Source organism: Penicillium subrubescens, assembly GCF_028828155.1.
Source record: "Penicillium subrubescens strain IBT 31985 chromosome Unknown utg000001l_segment0_segment0, whole genome shotgun sequence".
NCBI lineage: Eukaryota > Fungi > Ascomycota > Eurotiomycetes > Eurotiales > Aspergillaceae > Penicillium > Penicillium subrubescens.
In genome coordinates this window covers 3,704,964-3,716,933 of record NW_026643151.1, presented here as the reverse complement: position 1 = coordinate 3,716,933, position 11,970 = coordinate 3,704,964, and the positions used below count along the sequence as shown (strand labels likewise).

Sequence of the window (11,970 nt, the reverse complement as noted above, 5' to 3'; positions counted from 1 at the left end):
GACGCACTGGCCAACTAAAACTCGTGTTAGTTATGGTCGAAGGCTACAAAAGCAGAGTTCAATAGTGGATGGCCCTGAGCCTCGTTGTAAGTAGTGTAGTCAAACAGATCATCCGATGATCCGAGCATGAGTATCTAAAGTCCCGCATTGCGGGACATCAGGACAAGCTTTACGAGACAAGCGTCCAATTTTGGACCAGAAAACGTTGAGAATTCAATAGGAGGACTCAAACGTTGGCTCCTGATTGATGGGTTTAGCGATCATGATTGCAAATGGAACGGGAGAAAGCGCCAGCTAGTCCGAGTCTGCGTTACGTTCAAGGGTCCTGTACGGAGTCGTGGAGGAGGGATATTTTTTGCTAAATAAACCTCCTGCCTACTGCAGGGTAGGTTTCCCCGGGGGCCCGCATGGAAGTCACGTGACCCAGTCCAAATCTAACGGTTTTCTCCTTATACAACACTGTTAGCTCCAATAATAGAAGCGGCTGTAAATTGGTTCATGTTGCATTTTCCGGGTGGGGTTTCGTCCCTTTTGACTGGAACTTAATCCTACCGCCACGTGACCTCGCATGATGCTCCAGTATGTCATGTTTGCCATAACAAAAAGAATAGTAACCACCAAATTGCCCTCGGTGCTTGCATACTCTTTTTTTGAAAAATTTTATATCACATGATTATCTTTATTTAGTTAATGTTTGAAGGGTACTATTAGTCATTATTACACGCTCATTCCAGATCTTTTCGGTTTTCCGTCAAGGCTATTTATGTTAGTTCGTAGACAGCGGATATTAACTGATATATGAGGCTTGTAATGGAAGTTACCAGTCTTTCATTTTCCCCCTTGTGCTTAATCACTTCGTCAAATGCCACTTGCTACATTGTCATGGTCGATGCCTCTTACCTGGGATGTAATATGATTTTAAAAAGCTTCATATTACTTCCTCTTTACAAGCGGCACCAGTTAGTTTCATCTCGACGTTCAACCAACCTCATAGCCTTTCCATGGTAGTTTTTGTAGAGGTCTCGAACCTGTATACCATCAATGAATATCTATTTCGCCACTTTAAACGGCATGGTTACCTCCCGACTACCCAGCGACTAATCAAATATGAATGATAAAAATTGACAACAGGGCTCTGGCAAGGTAATTGGAGGGTTTGATAGCCAACATCTGCAAGCAATGCATTATCTCGATCTAATGAGGCAGATTTGGGTAAGACCTACTTTGAACGATTACCAGCAGCACCTGAAAAATAACCTTCCGAGGATGCGAGCTACGATTAGCTAGCTCTATGAGCAGATACATTATGAATGCTTGAAGAGTACTCCCCTTGATCTCACCTGTCCCAGATCCTGCGAAGATCAGGCCTCACTACAAACACACTCTTTGGTATTGTTGCTGAATCCACCAAGTCCGGTGGGAGCAGATACTTTGACATCATTATAATGTCTTGTTAAACTATCTGCAGTGTGTATAAGGTCGGTCCAGAACTATAGATACCATGGCTACAAAACATTGCCACCATGTAAAAAAGGTCTCATTCAGACGTCCTGGAAGATACTGTCACTATGATATTTCGGCTATACTCATGAATATAAACTGCTCTGCACTCGTTAACCGAGTAATGTATGACTCGAACCTCGTAGCAATTATTGATTTATTGTATATGATGTGTGTGCATAACAAGGACCACTCTCCACGCTATTTAGCTTGAAATTTTATTGGGGCTATAGAGTGGTAATCAAGACTTCCATGACTGATCCGATCGAGGAGGAATTTTTGTTGAGCCACCACCTAGGCAAGAGAAAGTATTGGATGGCCTCGTCGAAAACACCCTACAGGTAGGTCACCAGTGCCCAAAATCAAGATACGCAAATAGACTTGGGAAGATGATACCAAGTAGCTTTGTTCAACATACCCTACAAGTCCAAATTTCTATAAGTCTAAAGATTACAATGCAAAATAAAAACAGTTAAGTTTAAATGATTGGAGTCATGTCCATTGGCCTTCCCATGGAGAAGTTCGAATAATATGACATACAAGATAAAAAAGGAAAAAAAAAACAAAAAGCCAGAACTCACACGCTGTGCCCACAGAAAGGAAACAATGCAGTACCACAAAGGGGAGAATCAACATGAACAAAAAAGATAATAAGAATAAACTAAGAAAAAAAAAAGGCAAAAAAACAGATGCTCAATGAAGAGGAGGAGGGTCATGCATGAGATGGAAACAATGAGATAGAAAAAGAGTTGTGAGATGGATAAACATGTATGGTTGGGGGGAGTGTGTGGGGGAAAACGCCGTCTCTGATGCTCAAACAACAACACAATAGCAAGGTCAAAAACAGGATGAATCGAGGAGAGCCACCCAGTCTTTTGTATGCGATCGGATATTTTTTTTCTTGAGTTTTTTAAGTCGTTCCGACTTGTAGTTAGTTGCTTTACCTATTATCATAGGTAAAGCAGCAGCCGGGTGAAATGGGGTATGGGGTATGCAGTTAGGAAAGATGAGGGATAAAGAAAGACATCATGCAAATATTACAAGGGGACCCAAACAAAAAAAGGAAAATTCCGGCCTTCTCTATAACATGAGGCATCGATCAATCGTAACGTCTTTCGTCTGGTGGTGACGTAAAATGAAATGCGTGGTCGAGGGAGGGAAATTAAAGGAGATAAAACCGGGGGAATTCAGCAGGGCCGTCCGGGGAATGGAACGGGGCGCAAGACGAGATGCAGATGCAGACGCAGACGCAGACGCCCGGCGGGCTGCACGCCATGTGAAGGGGAGGAGCAAAGACAAAAAGTGTAGCGAGGGAGAGGGAAAAAAAAAGGCCTTTGTCTTTTCAAGGTCGGAAGCGATTCGTGACGAGAGAGTTGGTATGAAAATCGTGTACGTTCGAGAAAAGGAAGGAGAAAGCGTCCAGGCCGTATTGAGTAGCGCCCAGAGCCCAGACCCTTGGCCCTTTACCCAACACATCCATGCCATGCGACCTCCTTCATTCCGTAAATTCCATCGTCGGGCGCAAAAAAACAGGCCCCCCGGCACGGTGGGATTCCCGCGTTGCAGTCGCACAAGAAACGGGATCGGGCAGACCACAATTGGCCGGAGGCACATCCGCGAAACTCTGATTTGAGACCTGCAAAAAGGCGTTGAAGCTTAAACGCCTGTTTCTTGCTTAGAAGATGACAGGGGCCGGAGGAATGATGGACGAGTTTGCGATAGGCGTGGAATGGATGGTGGCATTTGAATCGCGACGGGGGAATCGACTGCTGTTTGCGGGTCGGGTGAAAGCGTCGACGCTGGCTCGCGGTGATTGTCATGAACGAGCAGACCGGCTCATGCTTCGTTCCGGGACACCCGGGGTAGGAGAATAAGAGCGAGAGCCGCCGAAAATGTCGACGTCGTGTTCCTGCAGGACCACGGAGTACTTGGGGTCACGAAGGAATTTCGGGACAGAGTCCTTCAAATCAAAAGTTAGTACGAAACGAAATATTTGCAGGGACCTTGTATAAGAGTCAAAACTTACACTTGACATCAGCTTGAAGACGGAAGTCTGTGCAAGCTCGAAGAGATGCACAACCTCCTGAAGACTCTTGTACATGGATTCGTCGTCACCAACAGCCTTGGTCATACGACTGGCCAAGCTGTTGCGTAGGGCGTGGTCGATATTCAACTCGCAAGGTGACCCAGGAGCCAGGAACGCGTTGTACAGACCTAAGAAGGAAAAAAAGATTAGTATAACCGACCATGAAAAACAAAAGTTCTCTACTTTCTTGAAATACATACCATAAGCAGCGGCCAAAGTTTCCCGAACTGAATCCACCTTGTTAAAGGTGCCAGTCTTCTCAGCCTTGTGGTAGTTGGCAGTGAACTCGGACACATCGAGGTAGAAAGAGAGGGTTCTCTTCGCACAGAGAGTAGCGCAGGAACTCGCGGAACAAAAGGCGAAGGGCGGGGTCTTGCAGGATGTGGGTCAGACGAGCGTTGTTGGAATCCCGGGGCATACCGCGGTTATCGTAAGTGCCGGAGTTGTCGCGAGGCTTGTCGCGAGCAATCCATCCACACACTCGCTGGCCACGTTCGGTAATGCAGTAGATCGCGTACTTGGAAGGCTGGAACACGGCGTTGGAGTCGGGGTAGGACTTGTCGTCCTGAATCATCGTAATCAAGCCGTACTTGAGGAAAAGCTCAGCAATCAGACAAGTCTCTCGGCGCTCGATAGTGGTTGAGCAGTCCATCAACCAATCCACCGCGCCCTTTCCGGTGAACGTGTTGGTGTAAATCTTGTTATCCTGCAACTTCCGCTCTCGCGCCATTTTCACTCCAATAATACCGTTCGAGTAGTCGCTGAGTGAGTCGGAGTCTGATGTGGAAATGCTGCTCTTGATATTGGGACCATCCTGTCCCGCAAACCGGCGGAAAATCACCTCAATGGTCGCGCGATCATGCGACAACTTATCGGTATCCGTGTCTCGCTCCAAGTTCACCAATTGCATCGTGTTGCGCGGCGACTCCAGAACATCCATCACGTGACGAGCGGTGATTCCATTGCGCTGGCAAAAGCGTTGTAGAATGTTGATACCCTTCGGGGTGAGCTGGAAGAGGGCGCCCTTGAGCGGGAAAATCGGCAGCGCCTTACCATCAACGGCTTCGATAAAGCGGGCATCCACAAAGCGCTGGCAAACGGAGCGCGCCATTTCCTTGGCCATAGAGAAGGTGGTGGTTGTCGTAGTGGTCACAATGCGCGAGGGGTCCTTGGGGTCGGGCATACGGTTCGACTGGGAGAATTTGAGGGATCCCAAGTTGTTGATCGCCTCTTCGGAGGTGAAGGTGTGGTCATATCTCGTGAAGCGGACCCGGTGGGAGTCCAACTTCAAACTCACCATCAAGGTGGAGAACAAGTCCATGAAATCCTAGAAAAAAAAAGGAGAAATAAATTGTTAGCCTTCAATTACTATACTTTCCCTTTTTTGCAGTCCCACAATTTCTTGTTCTTTCCTGCTCGCTCTGGCTTTCACTCCGGCGCGGGGTATTGCCAATCTCTTGACATTTCCAAAAACCTACCTTGGTGAAAGGGCGCTCATCTTCGGTCATGCGCAACAGTCTCGAGGAAGTTTGGTGCATCTTGGGAGGCGCGGTTGGCGCAGCGCCCGTCGGAACGGGGCGAGGGTCGTGAGGGGGAGTCGGGACGCGCTGCAGCGTCAAGCGCCGTCTTTGCAAGGACGGTTCCGGGGAAACCGAGCGCGAGGCAGGCAATTGCTCGTAAGGATCTCCGTCAAAAGGCGGGGTCAAGGGAGTCGAGGCGCTTGATTTGGTGAGTTTGGACAGGCTGCCCGAGGAGTTGGACGAGCGCAGCGTGGAGGGGGTATTGTATGTCGTAGGCTGCGAGATAGTGGAGATGGTGGACAAGCTGGCTAGAGCACTGGAGGTTTTCTGGGCCAAGGCAGCAAAAGAGCGACGATTGCGGCGGGAAATCGAGCCGACGACTGACCCAGTAAAGGTGGTAGTAGAGGATGTAGGCGGATCAGTCGTAGGGGGGAAGGTGGTGGTGGTGGTAGAAGTGGAAGCGCGAAAGCGATTTGAAGAAGAGAGAGGAGTGGTAGAGTCAGGAACTGAAGGGTCAGGGTATGGAAGAGATTCTTCTCGGTAATGGATCACGGATGGCACTGGCATTGAATGGGTTTTTGGCCGGTGGGTGAACCAGAAAGAACCAGACTTCGGGAAGAGTGTGAAAAGTGGGTAAGTCAAATAAGACCTGATACCCACGATCTGTACACTAGGTAACTTGGTAAAGGGGGGGATGGGAATCTTGGGAAAATAGCGGAATAGTGGAATAGCGGATAGGGTGGAGAGACAGAGGGGGGGGAATAAAAAAAAAATTGTGGTAAAAAAAAGAAGTAAAAAAAAAAGAGGCAAAAGGTGGAACTCCTATACAAGTTTGAGATCTACTGGACAAGGGAAAATCGGGGAGTTTGGAGGGGAAAAGGGTAAAATAAAAAGGTGAAGGAAAGAGAGGGGGGAGAAGGTAGGCGTTTAGGATGTTTAGAGTGTTTGGGAGTTTTGGCAAGTTTTACTATGAGCGCCTGTAAGAAAAAAATAATAAAAAGGTGTAAGAAGGGGGGGGAACATGCAGGTGGTTGGGAAGTGGAATTAGGAATTATACACTATACTTTTTGGATTTTCTTGGTTCTTTTTTTATTCTGGTTACCCTGGTTTAGAACCATCGACTAATATAGGGCTTAAATATTTTAAAAATTAAACAAAGAGAAGAAAGAAAAAAGAACTAAAGATGATAGAGCTGGCACTTAGGAAGAATAAGACAAGAGAAAAACCAAGGTCTGTAAAATGAAAACGAATAAAAAAAAAAAAAAAAAACCATTGTAATATCGAGCCAGGCCCCTTGTGAAGAATCACAGCCATTCGCGATGTCATCCATGACCCACCGACCACGCGTGAGGCCAGCCGGAAAGAGTTTGGTGTGCTGCATCCAAACAACGTGGGCCGAGGGAAGGGATTGCCTCATGGTGAAGATCGGTGGGTTCCTTTCGTGCAGGGGTCTTGGTATTACGGGTTAATTACATAGATTACAGATATTACAAGGTCACGGCCACTCCGACCATACAGTCCATACAGAATTTCTTACCGGGCCTACCGAGCTTCCGATCGTATAATTGTAAGCTGGTGTATAGACCATCAAGACATGGTGATTGTCTCTTTGTTTCTCTTCGTTATTAAAGTAGATCGTTGTGTCTCTCTATGGAATCTTCTCAGGTTTCATCATAACACAAAATCAAAGTAGGATCACCTTCTTAAAACACCTGGCATTTGGCAGAGTCACCTTACCTCCTATCATGCCAGAGGCGTTTAGTCCACCGATAGTCGGTAACTTATCCAGTCTCCATAGTGACTATGTAAGCCCTCCCTCCCTACCCCAACTAACCCAATTCCAAATACACGCGGAGATCCATTCCTTTGGTTTCTTTTGATTTGTTCTCGGAAAACATCTCCCCAATGTTTTCACCGTACCATCATTAACCAGCTCTCGCTACAATATGGAAAAGTCAGTCAATGATCTCACCATCCACCGAGGTCCCCCAGGCTCTCACCTTCCTAACCCTGACGGACATTGACCCAGGGAACCCATACGAGGCCGACCAGATCCGTAGAGAGAGGACTACGAGATAGATGTGGATATTTCACTGCATTTCCTGGATATTATCTAACATCTAAACAAGAATAGGCATTGTTTCAACTCCTCCATCAAATAATCATCGAGTCATGTACGGAGTAGATATGCTCCTTACTCTAGCTACTGTACCATAAATTACTAGAGTACCCCAATACTTTCAAATACCCCGATCGACCAAACTCAGTCTATCGGAAATACCCCTCTACAGTACTGAACAATCGCAAGCTTTAACTAATCCGTTCAACTCTTGCTGACTTGAGTTTAGTCTTACCTGAAGTAGCAACTGCCCTCCTATCATTACCGCACCATCACTGGTGGGAGCCCAGAAATGGACTTCTGGTGATCCGAATCGTCAGGCTGACGGTGTATTTGATTGGTGATTCCAGGCCGTACAATCTCCACTTACTCCGGGCTTCCTCCACTTTGGAGACCAGTGTGATTTTGAAGCAAATCGCTGTACATAATCGGTTCAGGTAATGATATGCTTTTGCATACAGAGGTACGGAGTACATACTCTCTCTACTCCGTACCCTAGGTTCATGGAGTATATCTCCGTATTTCCAACTAGTCACCAACTTGTATGGATTGTACTCGGCCCCCTGGACCGAACAGGCAGTGCTGGCCCTCACCCACGGGCTCCCACGTGGGAATCCCTACCCCTCCTCACTGCTTGGCCTCTGTGGGATTTTCTTCCCGTCAGGAACCTTATCGGTATCGTGGCAAAAAAAGAAAAGAATGAAAAAGAAAGGTGAACAAAACAAGAGACTTTGTTCATCTCGGTTCGATCCCGTCGTATCCTTTGGTTCCTCTTCTCATTGTATCCCCGGTTTTACTTGATGCCATCTTGTCGCCTCAAAAGCAAGAGATAAAGACCTTCCTTGTCTGGCCCTATCAAACCCTATCGGTCCCCAGCCAAGTTCCAACCTGGAGGACGCCGGAGAGGAGGAAGAGGGGGCCAGCACATCACATGTTTCACGGGCGATTTCGCAAAGTCCGATCGGAGTGGATTCTGGACAAGCGCCACACTCGGTCTTCCCTGTGTCACTCTTTTTGACTCTTCCTCTCGTCCCTCCGCTCTTCGGAGCTAGTGTTTCGGGCCTTGAAACAGGCTGAGACCGCCTAGTCTTGGCTTGGGGCCCGGGAATCCTTCCACAACCTTTCCAGGCTTCTTCTTGCGAGCCCATGTGGTCCACGTGGACACACGTGGAGTCGCGGTCTGAGCGTATGCCTCAGGCCTATCACTGACCGAACAGAACAGAAGACCATAGTCCACAAGCACAATAATGGATATGGATATATCAAGCCAACAACTGTAATATATGCCCCGTGCACAGTGCACACACTCTCATACTCTCTGTAAGTGCCCACATGGAGGAGGCTCGCTCGCTTCTTTCTACCCGCTCCGCCATCAGTCATCAGGCTTGGACTGGGCTAGGCTTGCGTTAACCCTCTTTCAGAACATGGTTCTTTCTCCCACCCGAGACAGCTAGTCCACCGACAGGCGCCCGTCTGACAGACTAACTAGTAACAACTCGTTTCATATCCACTACGAGTTGGGATCCTTCTAGCCTCCATCTACGGACGGTATAACTATGGGCCTAGCGGTTGCCTTTTCGATTGCTAATTTGCTTGTCATGGTTGACAGCGCACAGACTTGGGGCCGAAGGAACTGTGCTGTCATGTAACGAGACCCCTTCCCTAGTTAGATCACGGAATGGCCGAATACGAGCTGACGACTAGGATAGAGATTGGGGGAGAGCCTTACTCTATGGAGTAGTTGTATCTTATTAGATTGAACGACCATCGAACACTAGTTAGAGAGCCTTAGGACTTTGAATAGCCTCGGGAATTAGTTGGTAACCTTCCTGGTCATATATATAAATATCTGAATGGACCAAGCATGCAAGCGATATAGACAACATCTCGATCCATCACCACCGTAACTCAAAGATTAGAGCCGCATCACGAGTAACCTTCCCTTCTCAATGTATCCACGTCAGTCACTCCACAAAACCATCCACGGGTAATCCGCCCTGACCTCACAAACCGGTCCAACAGACCGGAACCGAGCATGAACCACTTCCACGACAGGAAACCAGTGCGACCAGGATCCTGTCAGACAGGTCAGCCGCGGGAAATTGTGAGGCAGTGCAAGAATAAACAATTCCAATCGTAAAGGGAGGAAGATTCCACGCGCCATGGTAGACCACGCAAATCGAACGTCAGTGCAAGTCTATCCGCCATGACCCGGACAACGGTGTAGATTGGCTGGCGATCGCGCTTGACCAGGATCGGCGGCGATGAGTATGACTGTTAGTTCAGACAGGGGGTGCCTAAAGGGCCAAGGCAAATTACAGGTGCCGATCGCACGGGGATTAGCCCCTTCTTGACTGGGGGAATTGTCTTCCGATCGGAGATAAAATGATGTGATGCGTCACAGATACTTGCGATCTATCGATTACTTCGATTGCTTCGATTGTGTGCCCGTTGGAAGGATGATACATACTTACGAAGTACAGATGTACTTTACCAAGTATGGAATACTGCCACGTGGATTGGGGTAAACATGTGCATACAGTACTTATGTACAAAGGCAAGCCATGTATGTAAGTCATTTCATCCTAGCATGATGGATCCCAATCCTGCGATATTTATGGATGTATCAAATATAGCTTCAGCTTCAGCTCTAAATCCAGCGTTTTACAGCCCTTATGATAGATTGCAATCTATTTGATTGAAGATAAGCAGGAGACCAGGATCATCACATTAACCATGTCGCAGATAGAGATTCCCACAATACCATGATTGAAGATCTCAACAATGAGAGGAGGATAAGGGAGAGGCCAAGAAGCCAAGTCCTCAGCCCTGCGATAACACTCAATCACCCCATAAACCATAAACCCGAAAGACCCCGATCGGCCCCCAACTTCTGAGGCTCGTAATCAACGATCCTATCATCCCACCAGCTAGTGCTACCATTACTATTATTCCTAACAAGCCATTTCCCTAAAATTGAACCCAAAACTCAAACTTTACGACAAAGCTCAAAGTTCAATAACAGGACCCTGAGAGCACCACTCCGTAGATTAAATTGAAAGAAAAGCCTTGGCATTAACTTAATAAAAACTTCCTCTCAAAAACGTGAGAGGAGCGATAGGCACAGAAAAACTCCCTTTGAAACGAAAAGAACCACAATTCAAATACGCCAAGAGTTTAAATAGTAGTTATTGTCGCTTCATCCCGCCAGCTAGCCGTTATGCGTTATCGCCTGCGATTAAGTGGGCGGGCAAATCGAAAACTGAGGCCCGCTAGGTTGTTTACGGAGAATTCTCCATAAGCTAGAGTTGCGGTCAGACTTGCTCAACGGTAAAGGAGTTAAGAGGTGGAAGTTAGGACCCAGTGATCCTCATGGAAAATGGGTGATTAACTCTGGAGAAGCGAGGTGGTACAGAAGTGGATTTCTCTAGTTAGCATTAGTATTAGTATGGTGGTATCCTGGTACATAATGGTATTATAATATGGACTCCATTCTTAAATACACAGGTATTGTACACGAGTCCCTTTGTTCCCCCCCCCCTAACATACCCCAACCTTTCCGTCCCAGCGCGCTGGTTTTGTATCGTGGCATCCCTGACCGCCACGCGAGAAAGGAATGATGGGTCCTGCAGGACAAAGCTACACATATGCAATCTGGATCCTTTGATGGAGGTAGGGCAGAGTACATATGGATGATGTATAAAAGCAATAGTGTAGAAATAAGAACAATTGATTGGATACTGAAAGTGCCTGGCAAAGTTACCTAGTCTAGAATTCCGCTTTTAGAATTATGCATTGTGAAATATGAGTGGTAATATGCGGCCGTGATGTCATGAAGGCCTTGATGGTGTAATGGTAACACGGGTCACTAGTAATGACTTGCTCTCAGTTCGATTCTGGGTCGAGGCAATGCCTTCAATTTTTGCCATTTCTTCAATGGCAAACAACACGAAGAAAGACAACAACAAAACAGAGACACTGTTTTGGTTCTTTCAGTTTAATTACTCTCTCAATGCTACAGACCAATGAGAGTTCAAGATAATGTCTTCTTGTACGACAAAGGATCAACAATACATAATGTCAGCGACTTGGCATAATCTCCCTGTCCAATTACTGGGGTGCAGGCGGCTGACATAGTTTAAACCTTCGCGAGTCAATATCCTAGCTCAACAACCAACAATCAGACAACCAGACTGGGACACCGCTGTCCAATAGCGGAGATTGGTACACCGACAGAAGTCAGAAGTCCTGCCTGAAGGCAAGATACAAAATGTACTTTGTCCATATGTATCTGCCTCTCTGGAGTGATCGGCGGCCGTGACCATACTACTTCGAGGCCATGCAGGACAAAAGTTTGTATGACCAGAAAGAAGCATGGTCCTTGTACGGGATACTCTTCACTCCGTAGATCCGAGGAAATCGAAGCGCTACTCGATTGGATGGGCGAGGGCTGGTCCTGAACCAGATACTCCTGTATACCTGCAGTCTGGTGAGCATGGAGTCCATGCTACAGTACTACCATACGCTCTCCTTGCCTCCGGCACGATACATGATGCGAGGTACTTGTACATCCCTTAGCATCATGGCCAGCCAGGGCTGGGCCCGCATACAATGTCAATCGCTGCGGAATTCGGCATCCAGCCACGATGCATTGCAGGAATGTGGCTTCGGCTATTGATTCAGACTATGCGCGGATGTTCTTGGAAGATGGGCTGTCGGTGGCCGCGCCCGGATCTACGGTGAAT

At 47.3% G+C, this 11,970-nt stretch overlaps 1 protein-coding gene across 1 annotated transcript; it reads right to left on the bottom strand.

Annotated features, from left to right (window-relative positions):
* Window positions 1–2,004: 2,004 nt before the first annotated feature.
* Window positions 2,005–5,673, bottom strand: flbA (developmental regulator FlbA; the record flags this gene model as incomplete). Its single annotated transcript, XM_057147217.1, is given in 5 exon segments — window positions 2,005–3,460; window positions 3,527–3,714; window positions 3,787–3,902; window positions 3,913–4,913; window positions 5,065–5,673. 5 exon segments carry the CDS (start codon window positions 5,671–5,673, stop codon window positions 3,317–3,319), a joined length of 2,058 nt encoding a protein of 685 aa, XP_057015103.1. The 3' UTR covers window positions 2,005–3,316.
* Between the last annotated feature and the right edge of the window lie 6,297 nt (window positions 5,674–11,970).